At 40.7% G+C, this 23830-nt stretch overlaps 4 protein-coding genes across 5 annotated transcripts; 2 read left to right on the top strand and 2 right to left on the bottom strand.

Moving 5' to 3' along the window:
- Positions 1–1265: 1265 nt before the first annotated feature.
- rfxap (regulatory factor X-associated protein) lies at positions 1266–3822 on the top strand. The gene is made up of 3 exons (XM_053331654.1): positions 1266–1910; positions 2073–2183; positions 2772–3822. Exons 1-3 carry the CDS (start codon positions 1482–1484, stop codon positions 2874–2876), a joined length of 645 nt encoding a protein of 214 aa, XP_053187629.1. The 5' UTR covers positions 1266–1481; the 3' UTR covers positions 2877–3822.
- Positions 3823–3976: 154 nt separating this feature from the next.
- On the bottom strand, positions 3977–10254 carry smad9 (SMAD family member 9). Of its 2 annotated transcripts, XM_053331179.1 has the most exons (9): positions 10153–10248; positions 8677–8890; positions 7749–8316; positions 6800–7015; positions 6285–6542; positions 5989–6099; positions 5556–5777; positions 4713–4969; positions 3977–4447 (listed from the first exon to the last, which is right to left on the bottom strand). In XM_053331179.1, exons 3-9 carry the CDS (start codon positions 7945–7947, stop codon positions 4304–4306), a joined length of 1407 nt encoding a protein of 468 aa, XP_053187154.1. In that variant the 5' UTR covers positions 7948–8316; positions 8677–8890; positions 10153–10248; the 3' UTR covers positions 3977–4303. The 2 variants fall into 2 exon arrangements, with proteins under 2 accessions (XP_053187154.1, XP_053187155.1); XM_053331180.1 differs by lacking the exon at positions 8677–8890 and having other exon boundaries at positions 10153–10254.
- A 3017-nt stretch (positions 10255–13271) lies between these two features.
- alg5 (ALG5 dolichyl-phosphate beta-glucosyltransferase) lies at positions 13272–18988 on the bottom strand. Its single transcript, XM_053331332.1, has 10 exons — positions 18723–18988; positions 16879–17047; positions 16492–16538; positions 16274–16342; positions 16086–16178; positions 15878–15991; positions 15703–15762; positions 15468–15619; positions 14355–14440; positions 13272–13901 (listed from the first exon to the last, which is right to left on the bottom strand). The coding sequence occupies exons 1-10, from the start codon at positions 18783–18785 to the stop codon at positions 13786–13788; spliced, it is 969 nt and encodes a 322-aa protein (XP_053187307.1). The 5' UTR covers positions 18786–18988; the 3' UTR covers positions 13272–13785.
- A 668-nt stretch (positions 18989–19656) lies between these two features.
- On the top strand, positions 19657–23683 carry exosc8 (exosome component 8). Its single transcript, XM_053331811.1, has 11 exons — positions 19657–19675; positions 20068–20104; positions 20657–20720; positions 20823–20896; positions 21005–21050; positions 21549–21654; positions 21778–21823; positions 21916–22012; positions 22311–22431; positions 22537–22643; positions 23555–23683. Exons 1-11 carry the CDS (start codon positions 19659–19661, stop codon positions 23671–23673), a joined length of 834 nt encoding a protein of 277 aa, XP_053187786.1. The 5' UTR covers positions 19657–19658; the 3' UTR covers positions 23674–23683.
- Positions 23684–23830: the final 147 nt, after the last annotated feature.

Below are 23830 nucleotides of genomic sequence, written 5' to 3'. Positions count from 1 at the left end.
TTTTGTTATTGAAAACTCAATGGTAAAATATGGCAAACAAGTCTGCAAACAAATTATTATTATTAAAAAATGTTTAATTAGAAAAATTAGTAAACATTTTCTTCTGTTTCTCAATAAAAAGGGCAACGCTTCTTGTTGTTGGACTTGAGTAGACAGTTCATTACTATAATACGTCATGGGAAGTGGGATTCTTGCCCACTCAATGGAAATAAACCAGAATTATAAATATCTGAAAATAAGGTAAAGACCCAAACTTGTCAGATAGTTACTGATTATGGAAAACATAATTCATGAAATGTTAGTTTATTATTTAGGGGGAAAAGAAAGGTTGGATTTTGGAAAGGAAGAAGCACTATAGATCCTGAGTTCACACTACAGAGGCAGGCAGGAATGATTCAGTGACTTTATTGGCAAAAGAAGATATTCAAAAGCTGGCAGGAATAGGTGGCAAGTCTAAACAGTCCAATCAGCAGTTGCGTAAAGTCCACAAAGCTGAAGGGATGGTGCAGGAAAAAGTCTTGACAGGCAGATGAGCAGGTGCAGATATGGTACAGGTTCAGGTAACAGGATTCAGAAAACAGAAGCTCAAAAGCAATATGACAACTGCAAGGATCAGGCAAGGGAACAAAGGATCTGTGCCGGTACAAATAGCAAATGTCTCATGAGGGAATGAGCTGTGGGTGAGGAGTGGGTGTAGGCCAGGCAGTTGCAGGACTGATGAAAAGTGGAAACAGTTGTGTAGATAGGGAGAGGAGGGAAAATCTGAAGGCATCTGGTGGACATCTCGAGGATGATGGCAGGTGTGGGGAGTTGGAGTAAAGCACATAGCCTGGGAGAAGTGAACAGGGGGCTGGAGGCAGAGGGCTGGGGATGAGAGAGTGTGGCTGCAGAGAGGGACAGAGGAGCAGATTGCGATAAGGACATTATATCAAGGAGATTTTGTCACAGCACTCTGAACAGGTGGCTGTGCACAAGAAACGATGCAGCATGTATATTTTATGCAGTCCTAGACATCAGCAAGAGACAGACCCTTTAAAATTACACTTCAAAATAAATTGCATGACACTTGGTATTAGATAAATGTTGCAGAGGAGTTCAGGTGATGTAGGTACAGAGCTATTTTCAGATGTTTAGAAAAAAACAGGAATTAACACGATTTGAGTTTGCTGTAATAGATAGTAACTGTCCAGCAGGTGGCGGCATTTCACCTAAAAATCATTAAACAACAAACGAAGAAGAAGACATCATTGTAGTGGAGATGCAGCGAAGACCCTGACAGATAATGTCTATCGGCTAGAAATAATAAGAATTCCCTCTCAAATCATGGTGTATTTATGACACAACGCCTTCAGAAACAAACGCCTCCTAATAAAGGAAATTCGGCGAGGAAATGCCGGCAAATAGCTGCATTAGTTAACCAAGCAGACTGAAAGGTAATCGTAGTTAGCTAAGTTAGCTTGTCCCTGCTACACACCGCAATCATGAGCGAAGATGACAACTCAGTGCCAGCCAACAAAGACAAAGACTCAACTCTCCTGCTCACCAAAGACGGTCAGAGATACTATGTGAGTAAAAGCGGAGTGGTCGACAGTAGAAATGTGATAACCCCGCACGAACCGGACAACAACGCCTCCTCCTATGAAATGGACGACCCGGACGAGGAGAGCGACGTCCTGGACACTTCTGACCCCAGAGACAGCGCCGCCAGCCCGGAGGAGCTCAACGACGAGGAGACATCGGAGGGCGACAACGCTCCCAAACAGTGCACCTACGAGGGATGCACGGAGACCACGACGCAGGTGGCCAAGCAGAGGAAACCGTGGATGTGCAAGAAACACCGCAACAAGATGTACAAAGACAAGTACAAGAAGAAGAAGAGTGATCAGGCTATGTCCAGTGGGAAACTTGATGTAAGAATTGGTTTTATTACACTCTCATGCAAAACATAAACATTGAAGAGGTATAGCTTACTGTGCTCACGTTTACACTAGCTGGGCTTTTGACTGTATGGAGACACAACACAAACAAAACTCTCATAGCAAATTGCTTGTGTCTTTCTTTGTGCTCATCAGGAGAACTCAGAGGAAAGGCCAGTGTCTGTGAACAAACAGCGTCTGGGTGCCATGGGAGACCGGCCAGCCAGACCCTCCCTGATTGAGCAGGTTCTCAACCAGAAGAGATTGGTAAGTCGGAGCCAGTAATATTGACTGATTGCGTCATGATAAAAAATGGGTGAAAAACTAAAGGGAAACACAAAATAAATATTTTCTTAGTTTGCCTCTTGGTATAGGTTCCACAACTCTCTAAACAATACAGGAGCTGAACACAATTCTTCCAAAATCTCCTGTAGGTGTTCAGTTTGGTTGAGATCTGGTTACTCTAAAAGCCATAAAATATGGGTCACATTAATTTTCATACTTCATATGCATGAATGGGGACGTTGTCATCCCGGAAGTGACCGCTCCCAACAGTACAGAAATCTTTCATCATAGGTTAAAGGCGCAACTCAAAATAACTTAACCTTGATTGTAGTGACCGTGCCCTTGACCTCTAAGGGGACATGTGTTGTACCCAAAACCTGCCAGGAAAAGGGAACACATTTGATATTTTTAACAGATTTTCCCTTTAATTTCTCACCCATCTGTATGTTACTGTCTCTCGTAACCCCTTGTCTTTTGCCATGAGGCATTCTATTCCTTACAATGGATCTACAGAAATATCTGTGCTTGTTTTCCCTCATCAATTTGAATGTGTATCTGTGTTTCCCCCAGTCATTGCTCAGGAGTCCAGAGGTGATCAGCTTCCTGCAGCAGCAGCAGCAGCTCCTGGCCACACAGAGCCGCAGCCAATCACAGCAGCAGTTCCAGGGCTGTTGACGCTGGCTGGCCAGTGCTTTGCTGTAGTATTTGAGATGTGTAGAGAGCACTGATGAGACACTGACACTTCATGCATAAATTGATTGTAACCGTACACTGTAACCATATATTTTGTCTGCTAGACAACCATACTGCAGAAAAAATTGAAGGAATCAAGGGACATTAGAAACTGGGTTAACAGATCTAAAACTCTCACAAATATGGGTTTTCCATACACGTGTGAGCTTTGCTTGATTCAGCACGTCAGCCCAGCACAGCTGGGAAAGAGCTGCACCATTGATTGCTATATCCCATTAAAGTTAGCCTGCTCTTCCCTGAAGGATGATGCAGCTCATCTGGCATTACTGCAACCTGCTTCGAGGCCGGTCAGGTTAGTGCTTTGACCCTACCTTGGAAATGGTCTATCTCAGGCACAACCCTGGTAATGGAAACGTATATCAATGTGGCATGGTTTGACTCAGCACGGTCAAAGGTGCCAATGGAAAAAAACTATAAAAAATAAAATATAACACATTTCTTGGAAGTAGCAGATTGACCATGTAATAATCAAGTGTTCTTTGGTGCTTTCTGGGAAATATGATTTCCTAAAGTATGTGCTTTATTTTTTGTTTTGAACATGAAGTGTTTTTTTATGTGTGACAATCAGTCCTGTAATGCATGTCTGTAGTTTTTTTGTCAGCCAAGTGGGGCTTTCAGGACTTGTTTTTTAACACCAGATTTTATATACTTTATCTAAAACTTGCACAAACAGTAACTTGTATAACTTCTTAATACAAAAGAAACAAAGTTATGGTGCAACAAACAATGTTTATGCTAGCTCTGTTGACTGTAGATGGCACTGATGTACCACATGTTGGTAAAGTGTGATGAGCAGAGAAGAGTCTTGTGCTGTATGTTGCTGTGTATTTCCCCTGTTGTGAATATGAGATTAAAATTATGATGCAAACATTGAGAAATGTCTCACATTTTCTTGTGCAATCTGAAGCTGTGTTCTTTAAAATTCAAATCCTGTAAAAATAAAAATGACTCTTGAAAAAACAACTTTAATGGAACAAATACAAAGCAAACAGTACATGAAATCCAAAAAATAACCAACAAATAGAAATACAGTACATACTACAATAATATAACGTATAATCTGTTGAGTACCTACAAATATATACCACATTTTCTTGTCTTGGAGTGCAGTTAACATGTCCCAATAGAAACAGATGCTAGTCTTGAAATGAAAAATACACGATCATTTAACTACAAGAGTAGGAAGTTAGCTAAATGAAATTCAGTCATACATTTGTTTAATTTTTTGAACATTAAGTTACAAAGTTGTTGGTAACAGATAATTTTGTTCTTTTGAATGAGATGTTAAGATCAGGACTGTCAGAAGGACATACAGAATCTACGACTACCTGCGTGTATGTGTGTTTGTGTTATGACACTGAGGAAATAGGGTTGTGCGGGGAGCCCATTTGTGTGAGAACCTTGTCCAGCCACTGCAGGGGCCCATGCAGGTGCACCTCGATCCAGCAGGGGGTGCTGGTCACATCTTGACGGTGGTATTCAGCACCCCAGCCCTGAGAGGAGGACACAATCAGAAATGTCAGCTGTGCATGTTGGCAGTTCAGTTTACTATTAAAATTAATGGGTGCTAAGTGAACAAGTGTAATCTATATCCTTGTGTATGGTGGGATTTGACACCCTCAGCAGCAGTACAGGATCCAAATAACAGCGTGTTAAGTTATAGTTAGAAACTCTGAGTGCATAAACAACTTGTTTTATTTAGCCACATCAAGCAGAAATGTGGTTGGATGTTTAATTTAACGAGAAGAAGTTAAATACCTTGACAAAGCTCATGCGGATGGTACACATCTTCGTGAGCTCATAGACGACCTCAAAGCCGTGGTTAACAGACTGGGCGAGGAGCTGAGCAAACAGCTGATTGTTAAAGATCTTGAGGCTACAGCCGCTGGGGATCTTACACACAGTGGTGGCGTGGAAGCCATGCTGGAAATTACAGTTGCGGCTCTGGACGAAGATACTGCTGTCACTCAAACACTCTGCGTAGACCTCGCCACCCACGTAGTAGAGGTGTAAACCTGACAGAAAATGACACAAATATAGTCTTAAATGATAAAGTCAAACCCAAGTGAATTGACTTAACTTAAATGTTTAGAATTCAGCAAAAGTCTTATATATCACTTAAATGTTAAAGCATGCACATAGAAGATAAAAATGCTCTTTCATCCATGAAACCATGAACAGCAAACATATATTCAAATATTTTCAATCACTTCATTGTGTACAAACTGGAACTCTGTGTTTCTCTCATATCCTGCCAGAGGGAAGCCACAAGGGCATCTACGCTTGTAAATGAGGAATGTCTGAACAGTCTCTGTGAATTGAAGACTGAAATAGGCTTCTGTCCCACCATCCTCAACCATTTGTATCACCCCTATCATTCCAAACCACACACAACCTCGCAGCACACAGTTTACTATAACCCACAGAGACGCTTGATGTCTGTCCAACAAAGGCCAGCTGTCTGTGTTCTTTTACCAGGAGGAAGAAAAAAACAATATTTGGCCTGAAAGATCAAAAGGCACAATGATTCAGGAGGCACACACACTGGGCATCTATTAAAAACTTCCCAGCAGTCCTTGCTGTATGTGCCATCCAGCCTACCTTTGCCTATGTGCCTGCGCGTGTGTTCGATGGTGGAGTTGCGGTTGACATTGGATAGTAGGCCGAGGCAGAAGCGGTTCTTGTTGTTGGATGGGTCTGTGAAGCCGTCCACCAACACGCTGCGGGAAGAGGCGTGGAAAGTCTCCCCCACCCGGTTGTTGAGCTCATAGTAGGCTATGGAACACCAGTACTCCGGTTCCTCATAACATACTGGCCGTAAATCTTAACAGGAATACAAGGAAGGGTTCACTTATAGGTGAGTGTTATACATAAAATCTATCACATAGTATACTGTATGTGAAAAAGGGGGAATGTTGTGGTTATTGTGTGCTTAAAGTAGCTATATATTGCTGTAAATGTACTACTTAAAATAAATAAATATTGCATGTATTTCTACCATATGTATATTTTTGGTTATGTGAACTTAAGTCACCTCTGTGAGGAGCAGAAAATGTGAGTTTGGTGGTTTCTGTGGAGTTGTTAGGCTTCACATCCTCTTGAGGGCTCGTCTCCATCATGCTGTATGGAGGTGGGGGGGTCTCAGCTGGAAAACACATCCCAAAGCACAAGAAGAGGATAAAGGGGCAAAATCAATTAATGCACACTCATCGCAGAAAGTCAAGATCTGCTTCAATGATGCCTTAATTCTGCTTGTGTGGCAGGTGTTTGAATATTTCACAGAGACTGTAACAAGTATCTCAGTATCAGCTTGCTTGTTTTGATTCCTACCTGTGATGTGATATGGACTGCCAGGCTCTGCAGAACTGTTGGGGGAGTTTGGATAACTCTGTGAGGTGGGAGACTGGGCATGGGAGGAGGAAGGGGAGGAAGAGAAGGAGGTGCAGGGCAGTGGAGGGAAGGAGTCTGGGTAGGTGGCGTTCTGGGGCATCAGAGGCTCGTTGTGCAGGGAGGCGTTCCTGAATTTTGCCAGTAAACTGTGTTGAGGGTTGAACTCGCTGTGGCGTGGGACCAGAACTGGCGGCAGCACTAAGAAGAGAGGGGGCAGGGGGTGGTGTAGAGGGAGCAAACAGAGACAAAGAGAGACAGAGCAGGAGCCAGATGCTGTTATAAAAGATCATATTACTAGAAATGCTTTTGGCTTGGGAACACTGTAATAGATCAGATGTCCTGTCTTTATTTGGGAACACATAAAAGCTTTACTGTTATGATATCAAAATTCAACCATGACCGTATATTTTTATGAAAAAACTAATTTAGATGAAGTTTTCTTCTCATTTTTGTACCTGGAGTCTCCACACGCCGGTAGTGGTAAGGGTTGACACAGATGTCCTTTTGCTTGGAGCCGAAGGCGAACTCGCAGCACTCCAGGGCTTTAAGCTCGTGGTGGGACTGCAGGTCAGGCCAGCGCCACACGCGGCAATAGATGACATGAGGCAAACCTTTCCTGTGGGACACCTGCAACCTCCCATCCAGTGAGCGAGGAATCGTCACACACTTGCCTGACAGTTAAAATCAAACCGTATGGATCAAAATACTGTGCAAGCAAATGGGCAGACTGCTGCTGTTTGTAGCTTTTATTATGATGAAACAATGATGATTAGACAAAAATGAGCAATTGGTGCTTTATCTTGTATTTTCTAGGGTATGCAAAGTATTTAACACAGTTAATAGATCATACTACAACTACCTATCGTGCACTTTTTAAATGGAAATCTGCAACATCAGCTGAGCTTTGAAGTCACTTGCACAACAAAAACTTTGCTGTACTTGTATATTTAGTATACATGCATGTTCATTTAATTAAGGCGATGATCTGCTTTTGCCATTTCTATATTTTCACTTAACCTGATGATTGTCATAAACATGAATGATAATCAGAAAGATATTGATTTACAAAGGACTCACAATGATGCATTTGCTGGATAAAACTTCATAAAACTGCTGTGTCTACATTTCAGGCTTTTAGTCATGAGAATTTTTTCAGTGCAGCTAAAAATAGCGGTCGGGCAGGTTTTGGGGTTTTGTGCAAGTACACAATCAATGGCATCAAATTTTTCATGATAAGCAAAGTCAGAAAGAATACACTATTATGTGATGGAGAAGCATGTTTTATCTTATTTCCTATCCTCTAAACCATCTCCAGATCCATCAGGTTTATATTGGAACATCTTGGATAGGTTCTGACCTCCACATTGGGAACCACTGGATTAGATTTGACATTGTAATACTCACTGGGCTGTCCGGGACAGCTGAGGGCTCTCTCTAACTCCTCCATTGCCCCTTTCTTCTTCTTTAATTTCTTCACTAGAGAGTCCACAGCCTTTTCCGCCCACTTCTCTTCCTCATCCCCTTGTTTCCAGCCAAGCAGGCGCTTCACTGCCGGGCTGGTGAAGGAGAAGAGGGATGTAATGGAGGCAGAGGAGTTCATCATGAGATGGATAAATGGGTTGAGAGATGAGCTGATCGGTGCTGTTAAGGGGATAAAAGTTCCCTCGAGGACAGGAGAGGGGAGGCAAATAATGAGTAGCCAGGACAGAGAAGAAACAGGGAGGTAACGCTAAAGGAGGCAAAGCAATGAGTCTGTGTAAACAGAGGCTGTTTTTTGTATTCTGCTGTTACTTCCGAGCAGCGACAGTGGAGGAGTTGGATTCCCGCCAGTGCAGTGAAAACCCTAAATCCCCTATCTGTGTTGGCGGAGAAGGGATCCGGCAGCTCTGGATCCGGCAACTCTGGATCCGAAGCCTCATGCAGGGAAGGTTATTCCACACACAGCAAGAAATCCAGGTCAAGTTTCAATCATCTGGCAAGATAAGTGAGAGAAAGTATTAACTTTTAATTTAGTTGAAACTGAAAAATGTTCACAGTAAGAGTTCAGATGTTAGGCAGAAAAGAGACTTTGGGATTTAATTGTAAAGGGGGATTAAGCCACAGTCACTGAGGTGATATGCTGGTTTGGAGTGATGACAAGAGCCATGTGAAATCTGAATACAAAAAGAGCAGAATCTGCTCATAACTAACAACCTGGGCATTTAAAAGGTGGATTTCCATAATAAGGACACTGCATCAGTAGGACACTGTTACAGAGACCATGCCTGTGCCAAACATCCCACATGATGAAGAACAAGGTTGATATTCTCTGAGAAGAAAATGAAGCACGTACCAAAACAGTTTGAGAAAGAGCAGGGCAGCATGGCCGAGCTCATTTCTAGATTCACCAACAATGAGGAATGTCCTCTCTGGCCTCTGTTTCTATGATCATGCCACTGACGCCCAGGAGCCATACTGTCTGGCCAGAACACATCACAGGACAGGAGGGGGAGAGGCAGAGAGACAGAGAGAGAGAGAGAGAGAGAGAGCAAGAGCAAGAGAGCTCCCTGCTTTTGTGTTAGTGTCTTTCTGTCCATCTAAAAACTATTGAAAATTATACAACTCTCCAAGAACACCAACTTATTGATAAAAACTTCTCAGATATGCAAAAGTAAATGAGACTTAATTTAATTATGGTGATCTATTTGTTGCAGACTAACTTGTAGCAGAAAGCACTGTGGTTCAGACTCTGGGACATCATGTTTTGACCCATGTGGTAGAAAAAAACGTGGTAAACTATTATTGTAAATCATTCTTGCTTGTCCGATTATAGCTGCTCTTTTGCTCATTCTGCACTTTACCTATGTCGTTTGTTTGTGATGCAGATGCGCACGAGGCAGACAAAGACCTTGCCACTGATTCTGGCATAAACATCCAATCACCCTGACATAAAACTTCACCACATGAGTTTATTTTAAATTTAGGATTGGTCTTTAAATAAAACGAATCTCAACATGCACACAGGTAATAAGCAGTGTGAATCTCACTACCTACATTTTGACCCGTGTTTGTTGACAGAAGTGTGACTAACACTGGTTTCCCGCATACAGACAGCTGAGGTTTACAATGACAGCAAAAGCGCACAAGCTCAATGCTGCATCAGTCTGCCGCCGCCGTTGCTGCTGCTGCTTTTATGGAGCCTGGCGTCACTCAGTCTGCAGGCTCAGATAGGCTAATTACCTAATGCTTTATCACCAGGACACCCCCTTCCCAAAAAAGTAAACAGGCCAGCTTCCTTTTACTACAATGAGCCATTTTATCCCTAGAAAATCTGGGATATGCCTTTCACCTCTATACGCACACCTTGACGGGACAACATGTGATCAGAAGTCAGAGGACATCCTAAATTATAAATTAATCTTGTCATAGTTTGATAACATGCCATTATTAACTTAAACCGGAGATCTTTATACAGTAAATGTATCAAAGAGGATATTCATGAGTATGAATTGTTATTTTCTAAGTCATCAACGAATATACAATATCGATTACAAATCAATACTTACTCTATAAAATATCGATTACAAATCAATACTTAGGCCTACTCTAAACAAGTCATGCTACTAACCTGATAATAACACTGATATTTCATCCACAAAAAGTTTTGATAATGCAAGTAAGCACCTCCGAGGTCTTGGGCAACACATATTCAGCAATCTCTACAAAAATAAGCTATAGTCTATATTTGTCTACAATCCTGCAACAACATATACAAACTTAGAAATGCATTAAAATGTAATGAAAACAAATGATTGGTTGATGTTCTCACCTCTGTTGTAATAACAAGTGCAATGCAGAAGGCTTCCCTGGCTGTCTGTGGGTCAGGCCAGCACACTGGGGCAGCGAAGGTGTGTGTCTGCTTCAATGTGTGTGTAGACTGTCTCTGTGCGCGTGTGTTTACGGTGAAGTGTTAAGTTAGTCTCAATAAAATACTGCATCCGGTTGCAAGCTTCCAAATGAAAGCGTTGCAAAGTTCAGTCAAAAGGACTAGACAGAGATTCACTGACATGAAAACATTGAGGGGGGTAAAGTTTGGTGACATTTCTATTAAACTCTAAACTATACATTTAACAAGTGCTAACTTCATTAACTACCCAAAGTCTAACTGATGGAAATTCAAATTCAACTCCAATAAAATTTGTATTTTTGAGCCTATTTTTGATCCTGGCTTTTGTAAAACAGTGCTGTTAATATGGATTTTGGACATTCTTAAATCATTCAATAATTTTAATCACTGATTGACCATATATATATATTTTTTTTTGAAAATATTTAAAAAATGGTAGATGTAGGCTATAAATTATTCAGTGCAGGCCTATTTGATTATATAGCCTACAGTAACAGACCATTCTAACAACAAATGGTAGGCTACTGTTATACATCTGGTTGCAACACAGACAGAAAAGTAGTGAATGGGACAACACAAGTAAGTAAGTAAGTAAATAAATACATGAATAAATAAATAAATACATACATACATACTTGTCATACTTAATAAGAGTTACATTACATAGGCGATTCATAATTTAAATAAAGAAAACTTTAAATAAAAGCACATTTAATATATTATCAGCTTGCACCATGTAGGTCCTCATACTAATTTAAATACGAATCAAGCTATCATTCTTTTATTTAGGGATTCACAATCACTGCAAAATGTCTCAAGTGAATGCTTATACCTCAACTACTAATGACTGAACTTCCGCCTTTACTGTGAACATAAAGCCCTGCATTGTTCCGGTCTCGTCCCGGTGCTGTGCAGCAGTCTTGACGCAGGTCTGCAGAGCCCGGAGCCTCCACTCCTCCAGCAGCCCCAGCCGAGAGCCACACAGCCTCGGCGGCGTCAGCCTGGCTGGAACCGCAGCGCCTGCATACAAGATCCCTCCGCCTCCCCTCCTCCTCCTCATGGTCCTCCTGGAAGTTTCCCAGGATTTCAAGGATTTCTGATTCAGGGACCGCAGCAGTAGCAACGTGCGCACGTGCGCGTGTGTGACGTGCGTGCCACCTGAGCCATGCCCTGTCTCCCTGTCAGGCTTTAAGTGGCTCTAAATGGAAAACACTCACACCTGTTCCCCTTCCTCCAGAATAATGTAGGCTAATGAACTTTCCTAGAGGACAAATGCTGCTGCAGCCTTACAGCGATATTGTTGTTGTTTATAGTGTTTGAGTTTTACATTTACAACGTTATAAAACGTTTGAGGTATATTTTTATTTCATTCCCTGATAACTTTATACTTAGTGGTTTGCTCATTGGCTTTATGTTACACTATTAATAGCGATTAAGGTGGTGGATTTAGGTGAAACTGTTGTATTTTCATTTTCTTTTAACTTTACAACAGGTTGTCAATTACAGATGCTCCAAGCCTGTTTACATGTTTTTAAATCGTTGTTTAGATTATAGTATGAAATTAGAACCTTGAGATATTCCAACAGAGACCAATGAAACAAATATATAACATGCACCTGTAGCCTCAAAGATGCTCAAAGTAAAAAATCGCTTGGAGCAGTGGAGAGATAGCTGTCGTCAACTGTCGTCTCCCATAAATTCCATCATGTTGTGAAATCAAGCTTCGTATTTGTTTTTTTTCCTTTTATAAATCTTAAATTATTTCATCATCTTTTGTTGGGAGCCACGCGGAGGTCTTTCTTGTTGCGGATGGATACGATCCTTTATTGGGAGTGCCGTGACTGGTCCAGTTAATGACGCAAGCCCGGCTGGCGACAGTGAGTCTACAAGTTTGACATTTTCACAGTTTACAGCAACTGCTGCGGAACGTAACAATACTCCCAACACGAAGTGAAACCACTCTAGGGATCCAGTCCAAAACCCTATGATTTTTTTCCAGCCACCTGGTGGAGCATCAACATTCAGCCCGATCAGCTGCCAGTGCACCGGAAATAGGTGGTGGTCCATCAGACAGAGAGAAAAAAAAAAGAAGTTTTTTCTCTTGTTAAAAATAAGCATGACAGAGAATACAATAATAAATACTATAATAATGTTTTTTTTTTCTAGCAGCTTTAGTGTTGTTGTCCAGTCACCTGCAGAAATATCGTTTCTAATAATATAAAGTGTTTCTTTAGGTTTAAATCTTAACTGTGTTACCATTGCCTACAGTGAATAGGTAGAAATCAGAAGACATGGATCAGTAAAATACCTCACACATGTAAAACTAGAAAAGAGCAGCCAGAACACTTTCTGTTGCCTCTGTGTCTTGTCTGCTTGCAAACACAAACAGGATGCGCTCTCGGGGGCCCGGGGAGGCCCCAGAGACGTCTGTCTGCATCAGCTCGTACCCAGACCTCTGGCTTGCATAAGAAAGATAATTTGCTTAAACCGCAAAAACGTTTCCTGGATGCTTTCCAAGATGATGTTCACATGAGGTTATAGGAGACAGGCAAAGGGATGCCTTGGTGATACATTACCAAATGCAGGGTTTCCCCAGTTTTCTTTCATGTTCAGGAAAGGCCAAACTCATGATAACAGCGTCCTACCACCACCCATAGACATTTTATACAGTTCATCCCAAATAACAGTTGTTAAATCTAATTTTATACCACATCAAACTGTAAGTGGATTAATTTTAGACAATTTTACAGATATTTTCCTGACAGTACTCTGTAGGATGCCTGACAGACAGGGAGCCCAATTTTGATGCCAATGATCTAAGATGAAAACAGCCATTCAGTAACACTGCAAAAAACAAACAAACAAACAGTTCTCTTCTTCAGCTTTAAGATTCAGACATCATGCTTTCTTTCTGACTGCTATAATGCCTTCTTAACCTGCCTCAGCAATATCCATTAGCTCAGGCTTAAAGGGTCAACAAATTTGCAGCAAGGCTTTTAACCAAAACAAAACATTGTTAGTAGAATGATAATGATTTTCAGATAATAAATCATTAATTTTTTGTTTTTTTATTTCCGTTCAAGTCATACAGTACAACAACCCAGTCATGTGTCCTTAAAAAAACAATCCCTTCCTTTTGAAAATCACATATATTAACATTCATTGTGACTTCCTGATTCATTAAACAAAAGATGATCGGACCCTCCACATTTTACTACAAGTCTTTCTCACCTTACTGATTGGCCACAAAATAAACAATAAGTAACTTAGTACACAGATCAGTCATACAGGCCTTCTGTAAGCCGTGGCAACAGATGTTCGTGTAACATTGGCCATCACAAGCCGATATCCCAATGAAAAAAAGAAAGGCAGGATCATGAGGAGCTTGCAACCGTGTCCATACTTCACACCCAGAGACAACATCTGGAGAGCAATGGATGTGATATATACAGTACTTTGTTCTTTGATTACATTGAATGATGTACACAGTTGTTAATCCCACCACATCCAAAGGTTTGACAACCCAATCTTTGATACGAGGGCTTGTCTGATTGGTTAGTCAGTCTTGTGTGTTGACTGCAGCTTCCAGGCCCCGGTGATGTATCGCAGACGAATGAAAATCAGGTCTCGTCCCATCTGCAGCCAGCTCCAAACCGGGACCAGTTTAGACCCTGGCAGAACAAACACACAGGCACTTAATTCTCAGCTGAGGCTTTTACTGTGCAAATGGGAGGTGGACATATGCCAGTTTGCTAACATTTACTGCTGACAGGCCATGCAGTAACTCCATCCGAAATGACTTTATCACAGCAGCGCTAGGTAAGCTTAAGTAAGTAGTTGGAAGACAGGCGCTTTGTCAATCTCAGGCCAGGATGTTGAGAAGCATCAAAGAAAGCAACAGTAACAAGAACTAGCTCATATAAAAACAAAGAACAAAATTAATCTTTCATGAGCATAAAATCCAAATAGATGAACAAGTAACTAGAATATCCAATTATTAGCAACCTGTTAAACAAGGAATACCTACAAGAAATAAAATTGTTGAATCACAGACTTGGAAACATTTCAACAGACATATTAAGAGAACTAAAGATAGGTGGCTTTGTACATATTCAATGAAATACCTTCTATTTCGGTCCAGTTGACTGCCACCTCTGCTATGGGGATTTTAAAACACTGGGCTATATACAGGAGCTCCACATCAAAAGCCCTGGGAGAAGAAAGACAAAAGTGTGCAAGAGATGTTGTATCATTAAAGTGTATATGTTTTAAGTTTAGTTCCTACAACTGGGTGCAGAACTGCAGTACTTTAGTTGGGACAGACCTAAATATTATCGAGTCCTGAAGAATGTCAAAAGCTGGCAATGAATGTCTGTTGAAATTCATAATCTTGTTTACTCATTCTTTGACTAAATAGCTCCTGACTTCAATCATAATGTTGTTCAGGCAACAAAATCTTTATTAAATATAGCAGAAGTACTTGGTTGTGCAGTTATTGTGCAGTTGCTTGTGTCCAGACATTAAGCCTTTAAGAGGAAGGACTTCTTTTTATTTAATGAAAAACAGGTTTGCAGAAAAACATGTTTATTGTGTAAAAAAAGGCTGTTATCAGGGTAGCATACCACTATCATAAAATGTATTAAATGCCAGCACATTGCAGTCATAACAAGCTTCATTAGACAGTATTTAAGCACCCACACACCTACAGTCCATCCACACAAGTGTTTCACTTATGAGATGATTAGATCTCTCCTCATGTCAAACAGGGCTTGATTGACATCTCATTCTCTTGACTTTCAGAATTACTGCACCTGTTAGGACTGTACAACTTCCCCTGTGACCTTTTGTTATTGGCCACAGGGAGTTTTGTGATGTCTTAGAATTCCAAACATAGCTCCTGACAAAGTTTCATTATCAAGAATAACTGAAAACACCTGTGTGGGTGTGCACCGCTTTTAAACAGGCACTTCATTATTCTATAACTGGCTCAACCTAAAATGAGTCAGGCACTGGTTAGCTGGTTGCACTTCTAGAAATATGTTTATTTAAACAGGTTTTGTCTGTTAATTAGACAGATATGACATTTTTAAACCACCTGTTGGTTGACATTATAAATACTTCTGATTAGCATATTTTAACATCATACTGATTAAGGTTTGACTAATTGTAATTTTTTTTTTAGCAAAAGTGCACATGACAGCCATATCATCATATTACAGCATATTACGTGTCCTTACCATCGCTCTACGTGGAGAGAAGAGAATGTCTTCAGTGCAGCCTCACGTGTGAAAAGCTTGAAGCCACATTGTGTGTCCTTGATCCCTCTCACACAAAAGAACCACACCAGGAAGTGAAAGCCATACATAAGGAATGTACGAAACATGGATCGCTGTGGCACAGACACAACAGTGGTTAAACAGATATAGTCTACAATGCTCTGTTGTTCAAGCAGACAAAAAGACTGATAATTACCTGAGCTACTGATTCTTGCTCCAGGTGAGCTCTGGAACCACAGGCAATTGCCATATTGTCCTGCATATACAGAGAGGCATTTTTAGGATGGCAACACTCAAATTGCTCTCTCTTAACACATTACACACAGCAATATATGAGACAGAAGAACAACAAAAAAAGAGCACCACCACACCGGTTTCGGACTGAGGTCATTAAGGCCAGCTTCAACTTTTTCGATGTCAGAAAACTTTGTGGCTCCATCAGCATCAGCCATCAGAATGACTTTCCCTCGGGAGCTCAGAACTCCCTTTAAGTGAGACAAACAAAACATACAAATGTCAAATCAACAAGAAGTGCACAGCATTCTGTTGCAAACATGGGTTTGACAGCTACAATCTTACCATCCGCACAGCCCCTCCTTTCCCCCTGTTCTTCACCAGCGTCAGGACACGCACTTTATCTGCACCGTACTTCCTAGTGTACCGCAAAGCAACCTGGCAGCACATCACAAAACACATTTCTATTGGAGTTGAGCAAAAATAGAAATCTTGGGGAAATATTTCCAAAAAAAAAGGATAAAAATGATTACCTCTGTGGTTTTGTCTTTGCTGCCATCGTCAACCACAATGACCTCATAAGTGAAAGAGGGGTGCTGTTTCTGCAGAAAGGAATTAACATGTGGGATTTGTAGCACACAAAGCACTTTTTCCAGTTAAATGCTGCCACCTACTGGTACCTTTGAGAATAACATGTCAAAACACGATGAAAACTGAATTAAGCACCACCTGTGTGAGGCTTTTTACTTACAGGTCTTTTTTCCAAGTACTCCATAGCTTCATCCAACATCACAGGCACTGCAATGACACAATCACAAGCACAATTGATCATTAATCTCAGAGTAAACTGTGCATTTATTATTCAACTGCTCAATGAGGAATTGAAAATATTAGGTCTTTAAAACTTTTTCATTGTATATGTGTTATATAAACAGGTTAAACATGGCTTTCGTTTTGCTGTATCTCCAGACATCAACAGGAAAAGTCAATCAATGACAGCTTAGACTTTGGGAAATAATAAGAGCCATTTTTCACTATTTCTGACATGAAGAAATGATTCACCAATTTGCAGTTACTGCACAGACGTTCTTGGCAGAAACCTGGGTTTACCTCTCTCCCCCACTCCCACTTTACTCACTTCTGAGCTCCTCATTGTAGGCCGGAATCACCACGGAGAGATCTATGGAGTGTGGATCATGTAGACTGGGGAAGAGCTCCTTCTCTCCTGTGGCGCTGAGGAAGTATTTCTCCTTCTCGTGCCGTGTCAGGTTCACCATTCCGGCAGTGACGTGTGCTATAACTAACAACTGAAAAGAGAGAGAATTGAGAATGGTGATCTGATTACTCTTGCCTTCAGGTACATTTACACACTTACAGGTACTGTTTTAAATGAAATGGATACAGGAGATATGCTTGGTTGTATTTAAACCTTCCATTGAGGCCTGTGATGTAACAGAGCAGAGTCAGTCATGATTTGGGGCAAAGATTTTGTGTTTTTATCCTGTATTCATCCCTTATCTTTTAAAAATTTTAACTTTTGAGAATTTGTTTTTTCACAAAAAGTCAAAAAAAAGTGGACTACTTTTGCTGCTTTGGAGCATTTTCTTCTTAGGATACACAACTAAATTTACAGTGCATCCAGAAATTCACACCTCTTCACTTTTCCCACATTTTGTTATGTTACAGCCTTATTACAAAATGGATTCAATTCCTCTTTTTCCTCATCAATCTACACACAATACCCCATAATGACAAAGCCAAAAAGACACTGAAATATCACTTTGTTGAGGTCCCCTTGGCAGCGATTACAGCCTCAAGTCTTCTTGGGTATGAAGCTACAAGCTTGGCACACCTGTATTTGGGGATTTCTCCCATTCTTCTCTACAGACCCTCTCAAGCTCTGTCAGGTTAGATGGGGAGCATCGCTGCACAGCTACTTTCAGGTCTTTCCAGAGATGTTCAATCAGGTTCAAGTCTGGGTTCTGGCTAGGCCACGCTAGGACATTCACAGACTTGTCCCAAAGCCACTCCACTCCGTTGTCCTGTTAGAAGACAAACCTTCGCCCCAGTCTGAGGTCCTGAGCGTTCTGGAGCAGGTTTTCATCAAGAATCTCTCTGTACTTTGCTCTGTTCATCTTTCCCTCGATCCTGACTAGTCTCCCAGTTCCTGCCACTGAAAAACATCCCCACAGCATGATGCTGCCACCACCATGCTTCACCGTAGGGATGGTATTAGCCAGGTGATGAGAGGAGCCTCGTTTCCTCCAGACACGATGATTGACATTCAGGCCAAAGAGTTCAATCTTGGTTTCTTCAGACCAGAGAATCTTGTTTCTCAAGGTCTGCAAGTCCTTTAGGTGCCTTCTGGCAAACTCCAAGTGGGCTGTTATGTGCCTTTTACTGAGTAGATGCTTCCGTCTGGTTTTTTTGTACCCTTCCCCAGATCTGTGCCTTGATACAATCCTGTCACAGACAATCCCTTTGACTTCCTTGGTTTCTGCTCTGACATGCACTGTCAATAGTGGGACCTTTTATAGACATATAGTCATGTCCAATCAATTTACTACTGGTGGTCTCCAATCAAGTCGTAGAAACATCTCAAGGATGATCAGTGGAAACAGGAGGTACCTGAGCTCAATTTTGAGTGTCATAGCAAAGGTGTGAATACTTTGAAATTGAATTTCTAAAAACCCCTTTTGGCTTTGTCATTATAGGGTATTGTGTGTAAATTGATGAGGGGAAAAAAGGAATTGAATCAATATTGGAATAAGGCTGTAACCTAACAAAATGTGGAGGACGTGAAGTCGTGTGAATACTTTCCGGATGCAATGTACGTGTTTATGAAGAGAAGAAATGCAGAAAGGAAGTGTCAAAAATCAAGGGAAGGTACACAATTGACTTCTTACATAGAAAACGCTTGTTACAATGAGTTTCAACAACGCTCTGACAACACAACATGGACTGAACAGTGTGATTACTTACCACAATCAAGGCCAAAAGTGCCACCGCGACCAAGGCTTGAACTATTTCACAGAGACAATCCATTTACCATGAGAAACCCTAAATGCCACTTACAGCCCACAAAAGCAGCTAGCTACAGAGCTAACCTGTTTCCTCCCGGCAGACCTCCCAGGAAACTGAAGGAAACAAACACCTACAAGATTGTTTATAAAACGGAGGCACTGAATAAGGGTCCTTATATCTCCATTATCCTGTGAGCAGTTCAGTGAACTCCACTTCCAATCACAAGTGAACACTGTGGCGACGCGGAAGTGGTTGTATCGCGACACATCATCATTTGGAGGCAAGAGAGCAGCGACGCACACGCTGCCACCTAGTGGACGGGAGTGATTCAACATTATTATAGTATGTGTCACTGAGGAGACAATTTATTATCCCTAACCACACCGTAGCAGGCTTTTTAATGTGCATAAAGGGGACAGCTCAGGAGCACTTTCAACCGGAGATGAATTCCACAGCTACCAGTACCTCCCACTCCCACTAAAAACAAATATATATAATCTCAAGAATTTCTGAATACTGCACATTTAATATATTGCAGATTTATTTACAGAGATTGTTTACTATACATTGTTATTTATTTTATTTTGTTTATCTGATCACTTTCACCCTTACACTGCTACACCCTGAGCTTTTTAATATTTGAAACGACCTGGTTGGAGTAAAGATATTGTTTAAATAAGAAGGCAATATAAATTGTAGGCCTGTTTGTGGAGACTTGATTTGAATGCTATTGCGGATTAAAAGTGTAGTACTTATTAAATGCATCACTATTAGTATTATTTAATATAAATGTAAGGGGTATTTATTTCGGCGAAATCGCATTTGACCCTGCCGTGTTTCCTCCTACCGGCTACCGTAGTATAACACCAAACCCACGTGGTTAATCAAAACATCATGGCGGCCGGTTTCAAGTAAGAGTGTCAGAAAATTACACGTTTTTCTAAATGTGTTTAATATTTAGCTACGAAATGAATTCATCAGTATGGCTAGATTAAATCTGATTATCGACTAAAATAAGGCACGTTTTTTTTTGTCAAACTGTTAGGAGGGCACTTAGCTGATAGCTGGAACTGTGTTGATACATCTCCTATAAATCTGACTACTGAAGACTTCAGCTGTTACATGATAAAAACCAAACCTCCCATCCTGTTCGCAGGAGTAATAACTAAATACTCATTTCTGAATATGAACAAGCGGACAAGCAGCATCCGTCACAGCTAATAAGTCGATCGATGACTGTTTCAGTCTCTTCAAGCCAGTAACTTTTCCTCTTTCCTTTCCTTGTCAACTTTAACCCTTGCAGGACTGCTGAGCCTCTGGAGTACCACAGGAGTTTTCTGGTTAGTGATAGTAACACAAAACGTGTCAACTTTCAGCTCACAGTTGGTAGAAACCTTTTCTGTTGAGTTATGATGCTGTTAATTGTTACTGTCAGTGGCAGCTGTTATACATGGATCCCTACAAGTTATAATTTCAGTAACAATTATCCTTCCTGGGTTCCACACTAAAGACAAGGCACTCAAATAACAGATTATGGACAAATCACCAAATCACCATATCAACAAAACAACATGAAATACAAATAACAGAAAAGACTAAGTTCTCTCACAGTCATGTTACCTAAATAGCAAATGGTTAAATAAAATACTAGTTTGTAAGTCTGCTAATGCTACAAGTGTAACTGCCCAATACTAAACTTCACATACAGAAAATCATATGTAGCATTATCTGTAAGGCATTGATTTTAGGTGAAGCTAATGAGAAGCATCCCACGAAGGCATGTCTGGTGTCATACTGATGTTTGCTGGTGTGTGTGTTAGCTGTGAATATGTGTAGGTCGTACTACATACTTGAATTGTCTAACTTCAAACTTTTCCCTAACCCCTTTCCAGAAAGAAAACTGTCGACCTGATGGACGGGATCTGTCAGAATTCAGAGCTACAACACTAAACATAGGTGAAGCACAGTGCTGATGATCATCTCTACTGTAAATGATGCATTATTATGTTTTCTTTACACTACAAGTATTTTTTTTCTTTTCCTGGCTGCTCTGTACAGGGTCCATATCCACAGCAGATGGCTCAGCTCTGGTTAAGGTTGGAAACACCACGGTCATCTGTGGGATCAAAGCGGTAAATGATTATGAAATTCAGCAGTTCAGAACTTTATTTGAATGAAGTGAACAGATATTTAATGATGAAAAGAAAGCCTCTCACTTTGTTGTGTTTCTTTATATGCAGGAGTTGACAAACCCTACAGTGGAGGCACCAGGAAAAGGTTACATCGGTGAGTACAGCATGAGAGTACAGAGTAAACAGGAAAACAAGCACATTTGCACACTTTCATTCACATAAAGTCAGAAATCCAACATGAGTCAGTGAATACGATGATGGGAGACTATATATGGGGCTGATTTTTTTTAAAGTGATTTTGTGTAGTAACTCTCAGAAAAACTACTCTCCTCTAAATCTTTTGTGGTCTTTTTTGGATAACTTTAGTATAGATATATCAGGTTTATTTTGATTCATATGTTGTTTGTCTGACTTTATGTGAATTAAAAATGTACAAATTCACCTGTGTTTCTGTTGGAATTTCCAAGATATCATTGTCCAGGTCACAAAAGCAAAGTTTGAAGGGAATAATCACCATTTTCTATACTTTTTAGTCTCAAGTTATTAGGAAACTATTGGAACAAAAATCATTAAATAGTATCTTCACCTTGTGTGCCTCAGTTTGAGTAAATATCTAAAGTAGTAATATTCAGTAACTTTCCATCCCTACTAGTACCCAATGTGGACCTGCCGCCTCTGTGTTCCTCTCGGTTTCGGCCGGGCCCACCAGGAGAACAAGCACAAGCAGCCAGCCAGTTTATCGCTGATGTAATCGAAAGGTACAGCTGACTTCTCCATATTTCTGACTTTTCATTTTCTAGCAACATCAAATGTGCTGACTCACTTTATGTCTGCCATTGCCTTAACTGACCTAAGTTTGTTTTTTTGTATCAATGTTGTAGCTCTGAACTGATCCAGACAGAGGACTTGTGCATTGAGAGAGGAAAGGTAAATATAGACACATGGACATTAACGCTGGTGCAGTTAGATTATTGATTGTTGTGAATATTGGATCCTAATTCTGCTCATTCTTATTGCAGCTCTGCTGGGTGCTGTACTGTGACATCATGTGTCTCGACTACGACGGGAACTTGTTGGATGCTTGTATCATTGCCCTGCTGGGTGCCTTGAAGAACAGTACGTGCTGCAGTGATGAACTCCACAGTTGCTCTGTAACTGAACAGATTCAAGCCAAAAAACAAATAGTTCTTTCCTTTCACAGCTCATAAATAACCAGAAACACTGACAAATTGTGCCCTGAGGTGTGATAGTATTGTAAACTTTTGGTATTTTTACTGGTTTCATCCAATAAGTGTATTGATTTTCATTTAGTTAACTCATTCTTTATGGCTGTGGCCAGAAAAAGCTTCTATCTCTGTTATGAAAGCAGCTTTTTATCAGCACATTCAATTCAAAGTTTCTCTGCTTCACACAGCACAACTACCAGAGGTCACCATCAACACAGAAACGAGTGGACCAGAGGTGAATTTAGAAAAGAGACACGGGCTGCAAATTCACAAACATCCAGTCGGAGCATCCTTTTGTGTCTTTGATGAGTAAGTGAATCTACGCTGTTTGTCTAGGCAAGATAAAAAAAAACCCCCCACTGTATTCTGTATTCACAAGTATGATTTGAACCTTTTGTAATTGTCCCCGCACAGCTCCATACTGATCGTAGACCCAACAGCCGAGGAGGAGTGTCTATCAACCGCTCAGCTCACTGTGGTGACAGACGAGGAAGGGCGACTGTGCTCTGTACACAAACCAGGTCAGAAACATTCACCTGTGTCACCTATGCTCTGGGTTATTCCAGTTTCTCCCTGTTGTCAATTTCTTTTTCTATAGTTGGTCCAATTTAGCATTTCTACATCTGTATGCAGTTCAGCAATATTTTTAGAGTTAGAAAACATTGAAAAAAAAAGTGAAGTCAGAGGTTAATGATCTGTCAGTAACATATTTGAAAAGCTGCACCAATTTTCAAGCAAGAGATATTTTGAAAACTTTTGTAGACTACATGTAGATTCTCACTAGTGCCCCTTTTCTGCTGCTGGTTTTTGTCATATAGAGATTAATATGAAAACGGTGCTAGGAAAATCACACCAAAGAATTCATAGATCTTTGGAGACAGCTGTGTGCTCAACCATCTTCTGTCAAATTGTTTTCCATTTGCACCTTTTTTAACCCTCCTGTTGTGCTCCCGGGTCAAATTGACCCTATCTCTTTTGACTGTTCCTCACTTCCTTCCTCTTTTCCTCCTTCCTTCCTTCCTTCATCATTCCTTCTTTCCTCTCCTTACTTCCTTCCTTCCTCATCCCTTTTTCTCACTTCCTTCCTTCCTTCCTTCCTCTTTTCCTTCCTTCTTTCCTCCTTTCCTTCCTTCCTTCCTCCTTTCCTTTGTTCCTTCCTCATTTCATTCTTTCCCCACTTCCTTCCTTCCTTCCTTCCTCTTTCCTCCCTTCCTTCCTTCCTTGACCTGAGCACAACAGGAGGGTTAAAGATAGTGTCATGTACTTAATTTTAATTTTGAGTAGATGTTTTTTCTTTGGTCAGCTGTTTCTACACCATAGATATGAATGGTGGTCAGTCAGAATCTCAATTAAAGCCAACAGTTGTGGGTAGGCATCTTTTATCAGAAGGAAAACAAGTCATCACCATGAACAATCTTTCCCTCTGCCTTAGGTGGGACGTCACTTTCAGCAGAGAAGCTGCAGGAGTTCATCTGCCGAGCGACAGCACGACAGAAAGAGATCCAGAAACTCATTGACAAAGTTATAAACAGTGTGAAGACGACACAATAAAGAGTCTCAAACAATGCTTTTTTATCTAAAAGCTGTATTTTCCACTGTCAATATATATTCTTTTTTTTTAATAACAATAAAACTGCTGACAAAGACCGCTTAAAAAATTATTTCTCAGTGTCCAGAAATGTCTCACACACACACTCAATTGATGTAA

Source organism: Scomber japonicus, chromosome 13 (genome assembly GCF_027409825.1).
Source record: "Scomber japonicus isolate fScoJap1 chromosome 13, fScoJap1.pri, whole genome shotgun sequence".
Classification (NCBI taxonomy): Eukaryota; Metazoa; Chordata; class Actinopteri; order Scombriformes; family Scombridae; genus Scomber; species Scomber japonicus.
The sequence above is the reverse complement of the archived record's forward strand: the minus strand, read 5'-3'. Positions and strand labels throughout refer to the sequence as shown.